This window comes from Quercus robur, chromosome 8 (assembly GCF_932294415.1).
Source record: "Quercus robur chromosome 8, dhQueRobu3.1, whole genome shotgun sequence".
In the NCBI taxonomy this organism is placed as follows: Eukaryota; Viridiplantae; Streptophyta; class Magnoliopsida; order Fagales; family Fagaceae; genus Quercus; species Quercus robur.
The window spans coordinates 56926847-56948438 of record NC_065541.1 but is presented as its reverse complement, the minus strand read 5'-3'; the positions used below and the strand labels follow the sequence as shown (position 1 = coordinate 56948438).

Genomic DNA, 21592 nt, shown 5'->3' with positions numbered 1-21592 from the left:
AATTCAATTAAAGCTACTATACAATCACAATTCCACTAACTTCCTCTGATTACAATGTCAAAAGCACTGCATGTGTCAAGCCCCAAATGAAGTTGTTGATGTTTGACAATTTTGGGTAAAAAGGTGTCTGAAAACCCGTTAATATTAGTTCAGATAGTTTGAACCACGGACCATTAAAAGGAAAGTGAGTAAGTGATCACATTCACAGGGCCTACAAGCATATATAGACACAAGAACCCACTAGGACAAAAACAAGGAAGATCAAGTGTTAGATCATGCACAAGGTTTAAAAAGAGAGCAATAATTCATTAATGTCTACCAAAGGTTTGCGCTATTTTTTTTTTATGAACAAAGTGCTTTTCAAGCGGATTCTTAATATAGTGGATTAAAAAGAGCTTTGAATTGGATAAAGAATGAAATATGTGTTTTGGAATGTTTAGTCAAAAGAAGCTGCCATATGTAGAATACTTTTGGGTTGGAACTTGGAACATAAAAATATGGTAAAGATATTGTCACCCACTTTTCTTTACATGTAATTTGAGTGATAGTTAGGTTAGGGGGTACTTGAACCATAGTGTCTTCATTGAAAATATCAATAGGTGAGAGATTCCAATTAAGTTACAAGGCTCTTAAAAATAGTTATACACTTTGATCCTTAAAAGTTATGTGTAACCAAAAAAAAAGTCTCAATTGACAATGAAACAAAAAGTTATGACAAATTTTATTTAAGGGTCTTTATAACTATAAAAAATAATTCTATAGGATTGAGATTTTGTGCAATACCAAAGTTGAAATTCAAAGTTAGGAAGTTAACTTTTTATATCGGTCTTTGGAACTTTTTTTGATCTAAGTATTAAGGGTAAAAGTTATTTTTTTCAAAATTTCCTTGGTTAACAATTTATCTTATTGGCTTCATTCTCTAGTAATTGATTGGAGGTAGAGTCAACTTTCATTTGAGATTATAGAGAATGAAATTAATAAAATTTCTAACTATATATATATATATATATTTTTTTTTTTTTCACTATGACAAACTATAATTGCCTATCAACAAATTAAGATTCTCTAGAGTTCGTAGGGTCACTTTATCTTAGATTTCCTAAAACTTATCATTCTATTTAGAAATGAGAGATTGAATTTTACAATTAAAAAAAAAAAAATTGATGATATAGTAAAATCCAATCTACATATTTTGAAATTAACAAACAGGACTTTAGAGAGTTGTTCTAAGAAACCTAAAAAAAAAAAAAAAAAAAACTTCTTTTATTTCTTTGAGAAAAAGATCTAAAAAATCTGTCTATTAATCAAAACATTTCAGACAAAACATAAATTGTAAATGTGATTGTAGATAATAATATGGTGCTTCAGATACTTCATATATCATGTAATGTGGCACTACACAAAAAGTATAGTAAGGAATATGGCATCTTTGTTTATTTTCTCATAAAAATAAGCAATCGGCATCATTTTATTTATTATCATCACTTTCCTATAGCCGTTAATTGGGCCCATATTTTAATTGCAGTTAATATCCATTGATTAAATTTGTGGATTTGTCCTGTACAGATTTGCTAAAAAGGCAACTTTTTGAAAATTCAAAAAAAGAAAAAAAAAAAAAAGAGAGAAAGAAAGAAAGAATCTTAAGCTTTAAGCTTCCAACGTCATAAAAAGATTTTAGGAGAATATAATTGGGCCGTCCCACTCAATCAAACAAAGCGAGCGTTACCGACGCAACGCGGGAACGGAAACCACTTCACTCTTTATTCACTATTCACTATTCACTCTCTCTCTCTCTGTTCCATTCCAATTCCATCGTGCCGGCCTCAAAGGTGTTTTGGGCCTAAAAAAATAGAAAAGATTTGCTTTGACTTGCTCTCTCTTTCTCTGTCTCTCTGTTTTTTAAAATCTCTGTGCTAGAATTTTTTTTTTTTTTTTTTTTTTTTGTGTCTATGTTTGAAGCTCCAGAATGAGTTGAGAGGTCTTTTTTTTTGGTTATACAATACAAGTAGAGACTAGAGAGGAGAATAATGGCTTCGAGGTCGTCCAGACAATCTTATTCTCATAATCATAATAATGGATCTGCTTCTTCTTCTTCTACTACTTCTTCTTCTTCTTCTTCTGCTGCTGTTTCTTCAAGAACTACAGTGGGCCATGCTCAACCGGCCCATAACATTTCGGGTCGGCCCAAGCCTCCCTCCGCCACTTCAAGACGCTCTGTCACCCCTAATTCTCGAACTCAGTCTTTTCACTCCGATCAAGGTCTCTCTCTCTCTCTCTCACAGACACACACACACACAAAATCAATATGCCTGGTTTATTTATTTTGGAACTTGAAGTACTTGTTGACATTTAAATGCTTTGATTTATTTCTTATATCGATTTTAGAACTGGGTTAAGTTCTTTTTCCCTTTGAATTTCTGGGATGTTAGTTTTATTATTATTATTATTATTATTTTATTTTTTCTTATTGTACTTATGTGGCTGCTTGGAGATGTAACTTTAGTATTAATTTGAATAAATAAAATGCTGAATTGGTGAGGAAAATTTCGAAGTTCCTTACATTTTTTGGCATCAGAAATACATACAGAAAAAAAGGTTTTGATTCAAGCTTGTGGGTCTTATTTTAGAGAACCACACAATTTATCATTGGACAATAAATTTATGAATGTGTTCATAAACAATATCCATTCTATGAGTTCATTTTCCCCTGGACCATGGTGAAACAATTAAAGAAATAATAATAATAACTAAGTATTATGAGTATGGAGTAACTATTCAGTTTTCCGAGAGTATAGTGACGTTTTACTTCATCGTCTCACGTAATAGTGGATCTTGCTAATCAAATTCATTGTGGGATCCATCATTTATGTAGGAGGAGGGAGTACAGTGTCACTGTACTCTGGGAGTGCCTAATAATTTTCCACGAGTATGACCTTGATGAAAGTATTGTTTTCAATGAAGTGAGCTGAATATAGGATTTTTCTTTGCGAAATGTTTCCTGTTGTAGAATTGGTAAACATAACTTAGTCATGATGAATTTTTGTAAAACCCATCAATCATTGATGAATGTTCACAGACATCAAGAAGCGCTGCCTTGTCAACATGATTCATGAGCTACTTAATGTTCAAAATGAGGTAACTTTGTGGTTGAGGGGTCTGAAATCGGTGCTGAATTGCAATTAGTCTAATGGGGGAAAAAAACATTTATAGTTGCCTCTTTTGAGCATAATATTGCTTCATTGCATGAATTAAAAAGCATTGCCCTGCTACATAATGTGATTACTAAGAAAGATTTCTTATGAAGTTTTTGAGTTTTATCTTTACCGCAGAGCCCAGAAGGGTGAGAGTTGCTATCAGACTTCGACCAAGAAATGCTGAAGATCTTCTTTCAGATGCTGATTTTTCTGATTGTGTTGAGTTACAACCAGAGGTGATTTACATGTAACACTTAAAAGATTGAAACTGATATTAAATAGCTCTCCCCCTCTCCCCAGAAATGCATATGTTTTATATTTTGAACAAACACCTGCCACCAGAACCTTGGGATTAATTGATTTTTTTTTCCCTTTTCTTTGTTATTTCCTCCCTATAGCTGAAGCGGTTAAAGCTGAGTAAAAACAACTGGAGTTCTGAGTCTTATAGATTTGATGAAGTTTTTACAGAAACTGCCTCTCAAAAGCGTGTTTATGAAGTGGTTGCAAAACCTGTAGTTGAGGTAAAGTGAAATTGATCCTTTTTAACTCACATTTTTAAGAACTATTTTTATTAAAAATGCATCATATAGGGGAGTTCTTGTGCTGAAAACTACATTACAAAATATTTTGCAATTAAATTTTTTTTTAATAGGTATTGCAGAGGAATTACGAGCTCTCTATTGCTTAACTTAGTGACAAATTTTAAATGCTCTTTGTGCATGGGTGTCAACTGTGTATGTGTATCTTTATGTGGCCTTTTGTCTCCCAATCCCGAAATCGGGTGTCAGATTCTATTTTGTCCATTCAAAATTTTGTGTCATTTTGTAAACGGTCCAGGCACTAAAATTTTCAAGTTTCCCATTACCCTTACACCTAAAGAAAAAAAATTAAATTATGAAAGGACAATTTTGGGACCATTGCTAATTATATGATGTGTCAATGCATTAATTGAGTCAGCTTAGACATTGCATCTCTCCAACATGAGACACGGTTCAGGATAGAGGAATAATAATTTTAATTGGTCAATTCAAAGCTGAGGTTCGCTTCCCTTTCTCTCATTGTCACAAAAGAAAATTAATTTTGAAATTTTTTGGATGGAATGGCATGTTAATTTTATACAGTCAATTTTGACATACTTTTGCAGAGTGTATTGAATGGATATAATGGGACAGTTATGGCTTATGGCCAAACAGGTACTGGCAAAACTTACACAGTTGGAAGACTGGGTAAAGAAGATGCATCTGAACGAGGTATTATGGTTAGAGCTCTTGAAGACATTATTGCCAGTACATCTCCTGCTTCTGATAGTGTAGAAGTCTCCTATTTGCAGGTATTGAAGTGATGTAGTAAGACGTGCTTGTCTTGTGTTTATGTGGTGTGCAGGGTTTTTGAGTTAAGGTTGCTGATTAAGTGTTTCATATTCTATAATAGGCATGTTTCTGTGTCCACACTCCAATGTTTCTTAAAACTCCCATCTTCTTCAACACCCATGCATCAAAGTTTGGTTTCTTCACAAACTCAAGTTAGCCAGAAAATGGAAATGTTTTGAAATCCAACAAAAATTTTACTAAATCCTGGACAATTTTTAAGATTATGGACAAACAGGAACGTTTTAAAGACTTGAATTTGATAGAATTGAATAGATAGGGGCTTCTTAAATTTAGTTTCCAATGTGGTATAGAGAGAGATAGAGATTTAATGCACACCAGATGTTTGTGGAATCTGTTCTTTTAATTCAATTTAAGAAAATTACAATGGGTAATAGGTTTTTGGGTCAAAAGTTCCCCCTCCCCTCTCATTTTATGTGCCATCCATATATTTGATTGTAAAATTAATCATGTTCATTGGACTTTTCATCATTTCCATTCTGCTGCTTACTTGTCATCAGACTGCAGAATTGTGCATGTTTAGTGTTCTCCTGGGTGGTCACCCTTTTATTATTTCTTGTTGTTGCTTTAGCTGTATATGGAATCCATACAAGATTTGCTTGCACCAGAAAAGACTAATATTCCTATTAATGAGGATCCAAAAACTGGTGATGTGTCATTGCCTGGTGCTACTGTAGTCAGAGTTCAAGATCTTGATCATTTTCTACAGCTACTGCAAGTTGGTGAGGCAAACCGTCATGCAGCTAATACAAAGATGAACACGGAATCTTCTCGTAGTCATGCAATTCTCATGGTAGATATTTTCCAGGATTCTTATTTCTTTTTAATCATTGCCTAAAATTGTAAAGAATGTTTTCATGACATTTTTTTCCTATAATAATGAAAACCTCGAACCTTGCTTTTTATAGGTTCATATAAGAAGATCTGTCCATGAAAAAGTAAATGACGAGATTAATTCTCAAGAGAAGGGTACTAAAAGTGATTTATTTGATGGCAATGGCATACCCATCGTCCGAAAAAGCAAGTTGCTGATTGTGGATCTGGCCGGATCCGAAAGGATAGACAAATCTGGTTTGTCTTTTATAGTATTCATTACATTTAAATTGATTCCTTTTTTCGTTTAACATTACCATTTATTTTTTTGATAAGTCATTACTGTTATCTTTTCTTGTTAATCACTTTTTAGGGCTCAATAATTCTTGGCCTTAAATGATTTTTTTTTTGGGTGATGTTTTCACCTATTTTATGGTGTTAGTTCCTACAGTATCTTGTGCAGTAAAACATTATTATTTGTATTGTTATTGCTACATATTTAATTTTTAGATTTGACAGTATAATTATGCATTGGGTATGAGTTGTGAAAAAAAAATTGAACATTAAATTAAATGTTTTTGTAAATAGTAAATTATGGAAAGTGCAACCTTCTTGTTATGATTATTATCCTTGTGTTGCAGGAAGTGAAGGCCTATTGCTTGAAGAGGCTAAGTTTATTAACCTTTCTCTCAGTTCCCTTGGAAAATGTATAAATGCATTGGCTGAAAACAGCTCACATATACCTACTAGAGATTCTAAGCTGACAAGATTGCTTCGTGATTCATTTGGAGGTTATTATTTTTACGTTGTGCTATTTTTATTGAATAAACTGAAATTTCTAGAATTTCAAACCTTTTTTCTGTATTGTTTCGCATCTAATGAGACCAAGAATTTCTATTTATCCTACTCCTTATCTTGATTTTACCAATGTGACTGTATCGTATGATTGTGTGAATATTCTTCTTTCTATAAATTCACATGGGCAACCCAGTGTGCTTTTTCTTTATCCTTTAAGTCATTTTATAGTACTTTCAAATGAAATATTTTAGATTTCTAGCTTATGTGCCGACTAGTGAATTGTATATATCTGATCATATATAGAAATTATACTTATGCCTAAGTAAACCTTGTGCATTTTGTGGGTGATTGTTTGTTTGCATATTGTTGTGTTCATGTTGCTTTATTTTATTTTGATAAAATTTTTTGGATGTTGTGATTTTAGTTTATTGAAATTCAACTTTAATTTTATTGAAATAGGCTCAGCAAGGACTTCGCTTATAGTAACAATCGGGCCATCTGCACGGCACCATGCAGAGACTGCTAGCACGATAATGTTTGGTCAGCGGGTGTGTTGGATTAAGCTTATAATGTGGAAATTCTGGATTTCTATCATAATTTGTAGGCTATATCATGTGGCTGATCATCTACTAACCCCCCCTCCCCCTCCCTGTTTTGTTATTGCTATGATAATTTCTCTTTTTTAATTAGGAGTGCTAGAAGCTTCGAGGGTGTGAAAGGTCTAATTTATATCTGAAAATTGTTGTTTGTCATATCCTTGTATGAGTGGATGATAGTGTTGGGTTTGTTTTCATTTTCAACCTTTTCAGATTTTATGGATCATTGTAATTTTAGAGCTTAGTTATTGGTGTACCTATGTGTACTTCTTGTGTACTTGGGTTATGCCCTTTTTGTCTTATTAATAAATTTACTTATCCGAAATATGGCCGATCCTAACTAATCTTTCGAGGATCCATAGTTGACCTCAAAATTTTGGGACTAAGGCTTTGTGGTTGTTGTTATCCTAAATATAAGTATACACACATTTGATACACAACATGTATGGTTTTGTGTTGAACCTTGGTGCTGGCAGGTGCACTTCACACAAGTGATGTGTTGCAGGTTCAAGTTTAGTAATCATCCTTTCTAACACTGGGAGTGAAGGTTGCTTACCAACCATCACTCTTCAAATCTATTAGAAATATGTGGTTAAATAATTAAATTTACCATATCTCAACAGCTTAAACTTTTGGAACAATCGTTAATTTAACATAGTATTAAAGCCTGAGATCCTGAGTTTGATCTTTGTCTTCTCCACTCTACCTCCCATTTAAATTCCCACGTGTTAGGCCTCACCTATTAAAAGCTAGTTTCGGCCTACACGTGAGGGGGAGTGTTAGAAATATGTGTTTAAATAATTAAAGTTACCATATCAATTGGTAATTTAACAAGATCCACTGAAGCAAGAGCCTTGTGCACTGAGTACAATCTTTTTTATAACATTTATGGTTCTGGATTGCAGTTTTAATATAAAAGCAGTCAATGCTCTGGTAATCTTTCTCTGGCATATCCCTTTTTGGACATCTGCATTACAATGGATGAAAAAGAAGTGAATGTATGCATTGAGTTTTTTTTCTTTTAATTTTTAAAATTCAATAATATACAAGTATACAGCTTTTGTCTTCTGTATAGAGTGTTTTCTTTTTTCTTTTTAAAATTTATAAAATACGAAGCACACGGCATTTATCATCTGTATCAATTCTCTGTGGCTTGTATTAGACAATAATATTGGAAAATATAATATATATTGGCATCTAATTTTAGTCAACTATGAAATTCTGCTGTCTTTCATGGTCTAGTTTTCACTAAAAGGCAAAGTACTTTTTGATTGAATTAGAAAGGAAACAGTCTTTGCCTTAGATTTTAATATCTGTGACAGTGACACTCAGGAGTTAGTCCTCCCAGAGCTTCTAACCATGTATCAGAACTGATTAGTGAACCAAACCATTCCAAGTTGACTGCTGTTTTGTCCTAGAGTTTGCCTGAGTCTGCTAATCTTGGAGCAAACATCAGCCTAAAACATTAGCAAGGGTTTATTGACACTGACGCGTGCAATGCTCAATGTTCCCATTTCAGATAAATCTTTATTACTTTTTTTTCTCTTATTGTTCTTAAACCAGGTGCTCATACATTATGGCATTTAAAAGACAGCACGTGATAGTTTTCTTATGCACACTCTCATTTTTTACCTGATATGTCAGTTCCAGAGTTTTTTTTTGGTTGTTGTTTCATAGTTGTGATGCTTTCACTCTAAATGTGGATGAACAAAATAAAACTCATCAACTCTAATGGTAATTGAGTTTTGCATATCAGGCCGATTAATTACTTGTTTCTTTTGCAGGCAATGAAAATAGTAAATATGGTAAAGCTTAAAGAAGAATTCGATTATGAAAGCTTATCTCGGAAGCTTGAGGGTCAAGTAGATCATCTTACTGCAGAAATTGAAAGGCAACAAAAGTTGAGAGATGATGACAAATACAAATTGGAAAAACAGCTCAGAGAGTGTCATGATTCATTTGCTGAAGCAAGAAAAGTTCTAGTCACAAGGTCTGAGGTAGCTCTCTTTCCTGCTTGTGCATTGTTACAAATTTTTGGGTTGGTATCTTCTTTGCAGATTTACTTCATTAAAACTGGTCTTTAATATCTAGTAATATGCTTACTTTCGCACATTCTAATCACCCAACTTGTTTATAATTATATCTAGTTATTAGTGCTGTGCCAAAATGTTTGTGCAGTAATCTCTTATGATTATTATTTTCTCACTAATATCTTGTACACACTTGTAGATTTTGGAAAAAGAAAATATCCATTTGGAATCAGAGATGAAAGGCATCTTAAATGAATTGAACCATCAGAAAGATCTTAACAATTTGATGCAGGATAAAGTTTCAAAGCTAGAAATGAGTTTAAAACAGAGTGAGGTATTCCCCCTTCCCCTTCCCTTTTATATATTTTGAGTTTAAGTTCGTTAACTTATCTTCTTATTTTCTTTGTCTACTGATATATATGTTCAATTTAACTGATGCCATGTAGTCTAACATTTCTATTAATCAACTTAATTTGAAATTGGTTATCTATTCTAGGGCAGCTATAATTGGATGATTGTACATATAAGAGTTGGTCTTCTCATGATTTTGGGTCTATGAATACTCCTCCTATGGATGTGGGAGACCGGATGAGATAGAAGTTGAAGGTTAATGGGGATTTTGATATTCGGTTATATTATAATAAATTAAGGAATTCTCCTTCAATTGTTTTTCCTTGGAAAGCTATTTGGAAAGTAAAGGCCCCTAGGAGAGTTTCCTTTTTTGTTTGGTGTGTAGCTTGGAATAAGATCCTAACGGGTGATAATCTAAGATTGAGGAGACTGGTGCATTTTGTGGACTGGTGCATTATGTGTAGACATTGTGGAGAGTCGGTAGATCATTTACTTCTTCATTGTGAGATGGCTTATCGGCTATGGAGCTTTGTCTTTATAACTTTTGGCCTGTCTTGGGTTGTACCTAGTTTGATCCCAGATTTGCTTTTTGGCTGGTGGAATTGGTTGGGGAAACACTTGTCTCAGATATGGAATTTAGTTCCGTTGTGCATCTTTTGGTGTATTTGGAAGGAACGGAATCGGCGGACTTTTGAGGATTTGATTAGTTCCGGTGATCAGATGCTTGCTTCTTTTAGTGGGACTCTTTTTGATTGGTCTCGGGCTTGGGGACTCACGACTAGTGATTCTCTCCCTTCTTTCATTAGCTCTCTTTCTCTTTGTAATTAATTTGTGGTTTGGTTTTCTTTTTTGCTTTTTCTTTGTTTCCTCCTTGTACTTTCTGGGTTTGCTCTATGTTTTTCCATGCATAGAGTAGCCATTCGTATATATAACATTCTTACTTATCAAAAAAAAAAAAAAACAACTTCACTTGAGCTTGTTACTAAGACTATAGGCGAGTGGTCAGGCATTAACACATGGCCTCATTAATAGGTTTAATAAAAATATTACCAAATCAAGGGGATATTCTTGTTTTTGTTGAAATTTCTGCTCTCTTCTCTCTTTTACACTTCCTGTGTACTAGATTGTCTCCATTTGTTAATTAAATTTCTCTTCCCTTTTAAAAGAATAATGCTATACCCCTCTTTCTTTTTTGTATGCTTGACTCTGACCTTTACACGCATTATTAGATAAGAAATATTAAGTTTTTTTTTTTTTTTTTTGAGAAGAAGAAATATTAAGTAGACTGTTAAGAGTGTTTTATGGTACAAATCACAGCTAAGGGTTTGACAGTAAAAATAATTCCTGATGTCAGATGTATATAATGAAGGAATGCACTACCTATTTGATCTGAAATATGTTATTTTAAAATATAAAATAAACTACAAATGAAGACCTGTATGAGTTAGTTCAGGACAAAAGAAGACTGTAGCATTGTATGCTGAATTAATGCTAATGGGCTTGTACCACTAGAAGGGATCAAAACCTATTTCTATGCAACATTAGCTGTCTTTTTTTTATTTACAGTGTTGTGATTGTAGAAAGGTGTATTGATTATCAATTTCTAGGAACAATGATCAGTTGCTTTGTTTGACTTTATTAGTGCTTTTTATATTTCTTTTGGGGAGGGGTTGTGTTTGGACTTTGGAGGCAGTTGATATTTGAGTATATTATGACTTATGCACATTTATTTAACCTGAGTGATATTGATGGCACCGGCTTAGACTTTAGCTGCCAATGCCTGCGTCAGAGCAGACAGCTGCAGCATGGAATTTACCGAGATTATATGCTTGGTAATGTTCAGAACCCCAATTTTCTGGGTAAAGTTTTCTACTGTTATTGTTTATGTTAGGGATGCCAATGTATAATATAATTTAGCTATTTGGTTTGCCATAAACTTTTTAATATCATTTGGTATGTTCACAAAGAATTCTGATCATATGGGCATGAGTATTTACACTGCTGTTTGATTGTTCGTAGCAACACCAACTTGAAAATTCTACATATCAGAAAGTACTGGCTGATACCACTCAGATGTATGAGAAGAAAATGGCAGAGTTGATTAAACAGATAGAAGATGAGCGTGCTCACTCTGAAAATGCTGAGGAACAATTAGCTCTGATGAAGAAGCTCCTGAGTGAGCATCAAAAGTCAATTCAGGTTTGTGGTTGAAATTAAAAAATGATGAATTCTATGCTCTGCCCTATCTACGCATTTGATGTTATATATTTCTGTTTTCTTCTTGTGGGATTTTTCATTTTTGGAAAACTTCACATATGGCTCATGCTTATGTGTTATTTTTTTTGAACAAAATGTTAAAGGATTTCTTTTATGATTTGCTTTGACACTTGTGTGTTCTCATATAACATTGTCTTAAATGATGTTGCAATCTTGTGAAAAGTTTTAGAAACACAAGGAAAAATTCTAATGCTGTTTTATTGCTAGTAGAAACATCATATGGAAAATTCTACATATCAGAAGGTCCTTGCTGACACCACTCAGATGTACGAAAATAAAATAGCAGAGCTAGTTAAGCAATTACAGGATGAGCATGCCCGTTTTGAATGTCCAGAGGAACAATTATACTTGGATAGATGGAATATGGAATATTGCATGTTTCACTTTTAGGTTCAATTTTAGTCCCGCAATTGTTTTTGTTGTATCATGAGCTGTGATGCCATTTTCTCCTTGATCCCTTCAAAAGCACAGCTTATTTTCTATACATTTAAATCTGCCTTTAAAAAAAATCAAACAAACAAAAAAATGGGAAAAAAAAAAGTAGAGGGAATTGTTTATCTATATAAAAGGCATTATTATAAGCATATTTTATGATCACAGAGATTTTCCCATAATTAGTTAAAAATTCTCTGTTAAAACACCTTATAACAAGACATCAATTTGATCACTTTGCAAGGCATGTCCAAACATCCCTTATTGAGAAATACAGGTTTCTTAGACTCATCTTTTTTAATTTGTGAATTGGAACTTGCTAAGCAAAATTTTGTTATTCCATTGATCCTTTTTGACACCTTCCAGCTGGATGACTCATTTGTTTGTAATCGCTGTTAAACTCTGTCACCATAAGTTTCAAGGTTAAGGGTGACAACTGACAAGAGAATGGTTGGCAAGATAGATAATATGCCTACTCATGACAGTGGATTAAATGTTTTCTTTGTTAAAGCCTAAAGTTATTTGGAGCAATGTCCTGATTTCAGTAATCTTACTGTACACTTCTTATTGACAGATGTTATTTTTTCACTTATATTAATTTGTTGCTTCTTCTTCTTCTTCTTCTTCTTCTTCAATGATGAAATTGATTAATGAGATTTCTCTTAAATTAGCAAATTCATTGCTATTTTGGTAAGGACCAATATGTCCATGCAGAAGACAACATAACGGGCACCATTGTTTATATGTTGATTTTACTTTGAGATAACCCTGTTGGGCACCTATTAAAAGTGCCAAACCCTAAGAACCCAGTCAGTGTCCCTTTTGTATCTCAGTGCTACTACTGTTATCTTGGAGAGGCAAATTCTTCCACAGTGCAACTATCCCTTCAACTATTCCTAGTGCTGATAATTCACCTTTAGTGAATCGTTCATTTTGAATTCTATACATCCATTTCTTAGTATTGTTATTTGTTTCAAAATCCAGGGGCAGAAACAGATTGATGAACTTGCGTTGAAGTTACAAGAAATGTATCAGCTACATGAAAATACTTTAAGTGAACTACAATCCCTGAAATCAGAAAATAAAGATCTATTACTACAGAAGGTATGGTTGACATACCAATTCAGATGGGTTTGGTTTAAGTTCTCTTCCTTCAAAGTGTAGATCGACTTGGTTTTTCTGGATTGTAGTCATGTAAAACTTATTATTTATGTTATGAGTTTTATGTTTGAACTGAAATGTAAATATTACTAATTACTTTTATTTCCTTGTAAAAAGGCAAAATTAAATGAAGAACTTCACTCTGTGAGGCAAAGGCTTTTAGAACAGGAGAAACAAAGGAAGGGTATTGAAAATGAGCTGATTAAACTAAAGAGGGCTGTACCTGAAAATGAGAATGACTTTGAGGTAATTTGTTTCATGCATCCTCATTATAAAAATATTTTATTTGTATTTTAGGCCTCACATTTGAATGTTCTACAGGACAAGAAATCTTATATGAAGGAAGAATTAAGTAAAGGATCTTCAGAATTTGGGAACCGAATGGGTTCATACAGGTCAAATCCATTAAGAGAGAATATCTCTGGTCAGAGGGCCACAATTGCAAAGATATGTGAAGAAGGCAAGATTTCATCAGTGATAGGGCCAAATAAAGTTTGCTTAATTCTTTTGTTTTTCTTCCCTGTTGTGACTTCTATAGATACTATGATTTACAAGTTGTTTGGACTTCACAATACAGTTGGGCTTCAAAAGATTTTACAATTGTTGACATCTGAAGACTCAGATGTCCAAGTTCACGCTGTGAAGGTGGTAGCCAATCTTGCTGCTGAAGGTGCACCTCATTTGCCTATAATTTCTACATGTCTGAAATGATGCTGACCAATTTGTTTTCACAATAGAGTTCTGTGAAACCTGTTTCTTTTTAAATCCTTCCCTCTTCATTTGTATATTGGTCAGTGCTTCTGTAGTGGTATTCTTTCCCTACTTTTATCTTTTCACTTTATAGATTTTGAAGATTTCAGTCACTTGATCAAAATAAAAAATTTAGAGGAAAAAAAAAGGATTAAGAAAATAGCCTTCCCTGTACTAAACTTGTGTTACAAAAATGAAAAGACTTTGAAATTCACATACTGAAAATGTTTGTCCCATACACTCAAGAGTATACGTATAAGTTTTTTTTTTTTTTTTTTTGGAGATAAAATACATTAATATGTATAAGTTGTTTGATAAGGAACAAAACAAGTAGAACATTTATATTTAGATAATCTGTGAAGATTAAGAACTGATTAATTTGCCTCAATCTAGGTCTAGTCTTTGGTTGGATCCCAGTCATTGCGCTAAATAGAAGCTGCCCAGTTTTGTTACCCCATCTCAGAATGAATTTTCTACTTTTCTAAATATTAAACTATCATAGTGGTTTTTCAGCTTACCATTACCGCTATATACAGTTACTTTGAGCTCTACATAAAACTTATCATAAGCTTATATAAAAAGTTAATTAAAGATAACAATTATTTATATTAAAACATTGTATTCTTTAAATTTCTATTCTGGAATTAGACAAGGTTATATTGTATCAAATTTTGGTTCACTGAAACTCTTATGATGGATGAATGAAAATACAAGAAAATATAGGATTCGAAACGAAGAATTGTTTAATGATAGGGGTGGCTTCTATTGATGAAAAGATGAAAAAGAATTATTTGAGATGGTTTGGTCATGTATAGAGGAGAGCAATTATGAGACATAGATTGTCTATATCAATAACAAGATTTATGCTGATTGAATATAAATTAGGATAAAATTATAGAATGAGGTTTGAGGCATAGATACTTTAGATTAGGAGCTATCACCAATTGGACTACCAACTTAAAGATAAATATGAATTGTTTTGTCCTTTATTGAGGCATTGGGTTCGTCGAGTAAATTCCTCTTATACATTTTATTCTCCTTTATAGGTATAATTGTTATTGACCTATGGCCGTGTGAGACTCAGTGCCAACCACAAGAGGAGATGGAGCAATTGTTGTGTAGTTATAAAAAAAAATTGTTTATCTCTATTACCCTCCAATGAATAAAAAGAGTGTTGTGACACAACTAAGTAATATATGACATTATTTATACATATATTTATAATGGTTCTTAGTAGCAAAAAAATGAGTTAGTCATATGAAATTAAGATAGGATTTCTCTTTCAAGAAGGTAGTCATAAGTAACAATCAATTTGAGTAAAACAACATATGGAATGAAAAGTCCATAATTAATAAAATATCGTCAAGCTTACAAGCATCCCTCTAATTTGGACGAGGGAAGCGTCTATTATATATAAGTGTATAAAAAAACAATTACCACACATTTAGCTTTGTGGTTGATAGTCGGTTGGTGTTGACGATCTCTTTTCTAGGCAGTGGACTAACCTTTTCTTGGCAGTGGGCTAACTAAGGATGTATCCCTTACTGATACTGCCAAAATAGGACATTGCACTTGCATGTATTGATAAATTATTAGTAACATAAGTTCTATTAAAAATAAAAATTGAACTTGAAAATAGTCCCAATACAAAAAAAAAAAAACCATTTATATGAAATTGATAGCCAAGAAAGACTTGTTGAAATAACATGTAAAATTCAATAGTTTTTTTTTCCATTAGATCCGAATAAACTCTCTAGAATCTGTCTTGTTTACATGTGTGACATTCCCATCCACTATTTTTGCAAACAGCCTTCTAGACAAAAGAAGATATTAGTATAATCAAGATACACACAAAGAATTTTATCAAAAAAAGAAAAAAGAAAAGAAGGTACACACAAAGAAAGACATACTACAACAACAAATCAAGCTTAGTCCCAAAATTTTGGGGTCGGGTATGGATTCTCCACATATTAGTTAGGGTCGGCCATTGTGTTCTTTGCTTCCATTCTACTATATCTCAAAATTTAGTTATTCTTCTATGAAACAAAGATATACTACCAAAAATAAATAAATAATAATAATAACAACAACAATAAGAAGAAATACAATAACAATAGCAATAACAATAACAAAAACAATACGTATAATAATAATAACACTATCAAAAAACTGGTTTATAGCGGCTGAAATCGTCATTACTGCAAGTTGGGTCTACGCCAACTATTTTGAAAACTACCGCTAAAGGCCTACCCTAGCCTTTCCTGCATTATGTGCAAGAAATTTTTATATAAATGTGATAAATATATACACACTATAACTAATAAAATAATTTTTCTATTATCAATAAAAAAAAAAAAAAAAACAATCTTTATCAAGAACTCAAAAGGAGCCAAGAGCCTTGTAGTTTAGCTGCTTCATTTGATTGTATTACTAAACTCTCACCATTATTCATGTGTAAGCTTTCTAAGAGCATGTTGTGGAATAATTTGGTGCTCTTAACTTTTATCAAAAATAAAAATTTTACCTCCTTTAGTAGAACAATGCAACATATCAGTATGAAATTCTTTTTTTGACATATCAGTACCGATATCATTATTAAGAGGGGGAAATTGGTCTTCAGATATTTTTGTGGTCACAACACCATCTTATTTAAATAGTACATATACAGATATTCAAATTTTTATTTGTTGTAATCATGTCACCTCTGCCTGGTACTTTTTACAAACTGTTCATCCTCTATATGTCTTAAATGGCTTAAAGAGATAGCATATATAAGTAAATTCACTTATATTAGATAATTAAAAATAACTTAGAATAAAAGATTCAAATAGCATAAACAAAGCATAATGATTTTTGAAGTTATTTCGTAAGAAATTACTTCTACTATATGCCCAATAAATCATTTTCATATGCCTATCCAACACACAAATTCTATTAAATTGCAAGTAAGGAGGTAACAAAGATTATGACTTCGGATATATTAGAATGATGGAAAAGAATACATGGGACTGACCTAATTAGTTTATTAAGGATCCATGGTTGACCTCAAAATTTTAGGATTAATATTTGTTTGTTGTTGTTGTCCAGGTTGAACTCAAAAATGAAATCTTGAAAGTCTAAAAATACACAAGAACATTCATCTCAAAGGATTAAACTTTCCTTTAAGACTCTGACAAGTTGCCAGATCTCAAAATATCTCCATTTTCACATGAAATCTATAAATTTGGAACAATTTTAGTAAGAATCTACATGCATGCATACATTTATACACATAAATAGATAACTTATGCATGTGAAGACAGGACCCTCAAACATAAGTAACTTGTGCATATCTCCATTTACAAACTTAAAAGCAGTTGAAGATGTTTTTGTATTTGGTTCTATTTTATGTTCAAGAGCAACTTCTCTTTGTATTTCTCGGTTACACATAAGCTTGGTCATTTCTTCATGTTTTAGGTGCCTCACTTTTTAAATAGCCACATGCTTTTGTTTGGTTGATTTCAAAATATTCATAGCCAATGGCAGAAGATTATATGTCCCTTCTATATAACATCTAGTTTTGGTGTCATAGAACAACTCCTTTAGTTAATACTTAATATGACTCTTTTCTACTTTAGGTGTCATTGCTATGTTTCTTTTTTCTGAGTGAAGAGTTGGTGAGTAGGAGAATTGTTGTTATGAATACTTAATAATGTTTCAATTACTTTCAGATATTAATCAGAAAAGGATTGTGGAGGAAGGGGGTTTAGATGCTTTGCTTATGCTGTTGCGATCATCGGAAACTACAACTATTCTTAGAGTGGCTTCTGGAGCTATTGCCAATTTGGCAATGAATGGTAACTTTGCAGTCTTTTCTGGTTTTATTACGCATTAGATACTTTGCTTATGAATATGTTAGTAAATTAGCATGCTTGTGAATGACACTAGTTAGTGTGCGTTTGGCTACAAATTAAAAAGCCAGCTTATTTTGCTATTCAGCTTATTTTTGCTACTATTCATGGGTCCCACTGCACTTTTTGGTACTATTCATGGGTCTCACTATACTATTTCAATTAACTTTTATCTTTATTTACAGTACTTTCAGTAAAATAAGCGGATCCAAACAGACCCTTAATCTAATGTTTGGGCATTGAGAATAAGTGTTACTGTATTTGTAATTATGAATTTGCAAAATATGTTTGTTGTTGTTACTCTGCAATAAATTTATTTTTGGAGAAATCTTATTAAGTATCTGTTCTTATCAGTTTAATTCATTTTTGTAGACATCTTTTTAAGAGATCTAGGAGCATCCAGAATTTCTTGCTGTACATGCTCTAATTATCAACCAATAATCTGATTGTTGGAGAAAGTCCAGAATATTACATATTATTTCTTATCCTAGAAAGATCCCAATTGTTGGTATGAGTAACTGTTTTTTTTAATGTGTATTTCTGTCCTAAGAGTTTCAAGGAGTCCTTAATGCTTCCAGCAGTTATCATGGTAAAAACTAGGTCATTCTCATGCCTAAATTGACATTGAGATAAATCTAGGAAAAAAAATATTGAGATTCCTTCATGTTCTTCCATATAGATACAAAGTGTTTCTAAAATTTCAGTTTATGAAATGATCGAGGTCCTCAAAAGGCCTTTGAACCCAAAAACTTTGTACAGGATCCCCATTTGTCCTTGTTTCTTGAACTTAGAATGTAATGATGAATTTAGGTTACTTGGTGAATTTAAGAAGGATTTCAAGATCAATTTAAAACATTACTGGCTCAAAAAATTCACACTTAAAATTAATGTAGAGTTTAACTTTTTTTTTTTAAATAGTTAATCAAAGTTTTATTGAATAAAAAGTCCAATGTGTTATTGACTGATGGAATCAGTTGCCTTGACTTAGACTCTGTTAATGTAACTCTTGTATCTTATTAGCGGGTTGCAATTGACTTTGTGGCAATTAGCTTCTTAGTTCTTTGGATGATGCTCCACTAACGGCTCCTTCATCACAATTGGAGTTTACTGTTCTCACTTTAAATATAATGGGAAATGATTGCATCCTCATTGTTCCTCAATTGTAACACAAATTACTGTGATCATCTGAGCTTCATGACTTTATTTATATTCATTTAAGATGCTTTTATATCACATGTACCTTTTTTGTTTTTTTGAATCTTCTCAGAGATGAATCAAGCCTTAATAATGGACAAAGGCGGTGCTCTTCTACTAGCAAAGACAGCATCTAAAACAGAAGATCCACAAACTTTACGAATGGTTGCTGGTGCACTTGCTAATTTATGTGGAAATGGTGAGCTGATGGTGATTTTGCAGCCCTTAGTTGAAAAATATAGTGAATTCGTAATTTGATGTATGGATTGTTTATAATGACAAAATTTTAAATACTGAATTTATTTTATTCCACCATTGCTGCCATTACTTAGCATCAATATTTCTTTGCTAAAAGTATCAATGTATGGTTGATCCATTAATGTTTCTGACACGTCTCCCATCATACAAATGAAATTTCTTCTTGTTGAGGGTTTTGTGAACACCAGAGATCATACATGGCACAGAAGATATACTTGTATTTTGATGCAAAGGCTCTTGTTTGCTAACAGAAAAGCTACTCACGGTGTTGAAAGAAGATGGAGGCATCAAGGCACTACTGGGAATGGTTAGATCTGGGAGCAGTGATGTCATTGCACAGGTGGCTAGAGGACTGGCTAACTTCGCAAAATGCGAATCCCGAGGAGTAATTCAAGGTTTATATCTGTTGTCCTTTTGTATGTAGCACACAAAATCACACAAATCATCTTTACTTTTAATGAAGCAGAAGGGCTTTACTTTTGCAGGACATAGAATAGGCCGTTCACTTCTAATAGATGATGGTGCACTTACATGGTTGATTGCCAACTCCAATACTAATTCAGCTTCAACCCGACGCCATGTTGAGCTTGCTCTTTGCCATCTGGCACAAAACGGTAAGATGTTGACCACAATTCATCATTATTTTGATTTGGAATGTCTAGGACATTTGGAGTTCAAATTACAGGTAACATTATGCAAGTATATATGTTTTGGAGAAAAAAATTGAATAACAATCTTTAGTAAGAGAGAAGCAGGTTAGTGACAGAAAACACACAAAGAAATGAAATATAACAAGGTGTATAACAAATGTGTCTGCCACATTTGATATCAAAATCAGACACTTTATTTATTTTTAAATTTAATTATCTTCAAAGAATAGAGGTCAACCTCTTCAAAAAAATGTGGGTTAGGCTACCTACTAATTACCTCTCCCAGATTCCGTAATAGTGAGATGTTGTGCATTGACTATGACCTTAATTATTTTCAAATGATGAAGTAAAAAGAGACTTCTTTTACTCTCTGGGTTACACCACAATACATACTGGTTTCCAATTCAAACATTCATACCTTTGCACTGTTTAAATCTTTGCATCCAGTGACTCAAATATAGGTACCGGTTTCCAATTCAAACTTTCATATCTCTACACCGGTTAAATCTTTCATTAAGGGACTCAAATATAGTTAATTACAAACATGTGCCCCAAACATATAATTTTTGGTGCATATGTCCCATACATGATGGATTCTTTCTGTCTGCGTCTTTTCAATCAATAACTCCTTTATTCATATGTTACTTACATGATTCAACTTATCAAAAAAAACGGTGCCCATTACATGATTGTGAAATTCTTATTTGTGTGATAGCAAATTTTTTTGTGTGCAGTAAATTACCTTAAAGATGCACAACCAGGATATTCATTTACATTTTTTTGATAATTTTTTTTTTCCATTACCCTTAAAAAATAATTCTTGCGAGCTCACTTCGTGCAATAAATGCAGTAAGGGTAGGTTTTTTTTTTTTTTTTTTGAATTTTAATTTTTTAATAAATGCTGTAAGGATACTATAATATCTGAGCTGACCCCTCCATGACTACTTAGGTGAGACCAACACTTCTTAATGACCCTCTATAAGAGTAAGAATTATCAAGTATTGGCATTGCTTTGATTTGAATTTTCTTAAAGCACAATGTGGTTCTGTTCCTTATGGAGGGTTTGCTGTAGACATTATTGAGATCCTTTCAGGTTAACACAACATGATTAACTGGTGTTTTACAGAGGACAATGCCAAGGACATCATATCTGGTGGAGGGGTAAAAGTGCTTATACAAATATCGGTGGAGTCCAGTAGAGAAGATATCCGCAACTTGGCAAAGAAGATGCTCAGATTGAATCCTTCACTTCAAGCTGATATGCATGCACGATAGTAGTAAAACTGTACAGAACTGCAACCTTGCAATCTTATCGTACTAATTAAATTATGTATATACGATACAGAACTGAGTGTAGACTCAAACTGAATCCTGTAATAGTGAATTTTTTTCTGACTGTCATCTCACTGCAAACCTTGTAAGAAAATGCTTAGTTACTGGACAGTTGTCTCCAAACCAATTTGGTTTTAAATCTCCTCAAACCAATTGTGTGAAGATACACAATACCATCCCTCTTAATATATAAACAAAACAAGTTACATGACTAACTAAAAAGGTCATTTGACTAGATATACAAACCGAATATCCCCCAACTCCCCATATTTCAAAGCCAAAATTTTCTTTTTCCCCAAAGTATCATCAACCTTCAATCATCAATTATTTGATTTTGTTAATTATCTGTCGAAGAACCAAATTAATTTTTCCATGAATAGAATTACGAAATACATTTCTTTCTCAGTTTCCTGCAATTCCCGCATGTAGTCCAATCCTTAGAGATTAGCGAGGACTTAGCCCAGGCTTTTATTATGAT

General features: G+C 32.8%; 1 protein-coding gene across 3 annotated transcripts; it reads left to right on the top strand.

Moving 5' to 3' along the window:
• Nucleotides 1-1680: 1680 nt before the first annotated feature.
• On the top strand, nucleotides 1681-21263 carry LOC126697203 (kinesin-like protein KIN-UC). Of its 3 annotated transcripts, XM_050394089.1 has the most exons (21): nucleotides 1681-2259; nucleotides 3330-3430; nucleotides 3593-3715; nucleotides 4339-4524; nucleotides 5154-5375; nucleotides 5491-5653; nucleotides 6037-6186; nucleotides 6653-6741; nucleotides 8574-8786; nucleotides 9019-9153; nucleotides 10934-11002; nucleotides 11190-11369; nucleotides 12864-12983; nucleotides 13158-13286; nucleotides 13362-13500; nucleotides 13618-13710; nucleotides 17501-17626; nucleotides 18948-19073; nucleotides 19384-19527; nucleotides 19618-19746; nucleotides 20909-21263. In XM_050394089.1, the coding sequence occupies exons 1-21, from the start codon at nucleotides 2028-2030 to the stop codon at nucleotides 21055-21057; spliced, it is 3018 nt and encodes a 1005-aa protein (XP_050250046.1). In that variant the 5' UTR covers nucleotides 1681-2027; the 3' UTR covers nucleotides 21058-21263. The 3 variants fall into 3 exon arrangements, with proteins under 3 accessions (XP_050250046.1, XP_050250047.1, XP_050250048.1); XM_050394090.1 differs by lacking the exon at nucleotides 10934-11002 and having other exon boundaries at nucleotides 1682-2259; XM_050394091.1 differs by lacking the exons at nucleotides 1681-2259; nucleotides 3330-3430 and having other exon boundaries at nucleotides 4388-4524.
• The last annotated feature ends 329 nt before the right edge of the window (nucleotides 21264-21592 follow it).

What these genes read in the sequence shown, in the direction of transcription:
- LOC126697203 (XM_050394089.1), top strand. Translation starts at nt 2,028, where the DNA reads ATGGCTTCGAGGTCGTCCAGACAATCTTATTCTCATAATCATAATAAT. An exon ending in GTCTTTTCACTCCGATCAAG is followed by an intron (nt 2,260 to 3,329) that starts GTCTCTCTCTCT and finishes TCTTTACCGCAG; the next exon opens with AGCCCAGAAGGGTGAGAGTT. An exon ending in TTGCAAAACCTGTAGTTGAG is followed by an intron (nt 3,716 to 4,338) that starts GTAAAGTGAAAT and finishes ATACTTTTGCAG; the next exon opens with AGTGTATTGAATGGATATAA.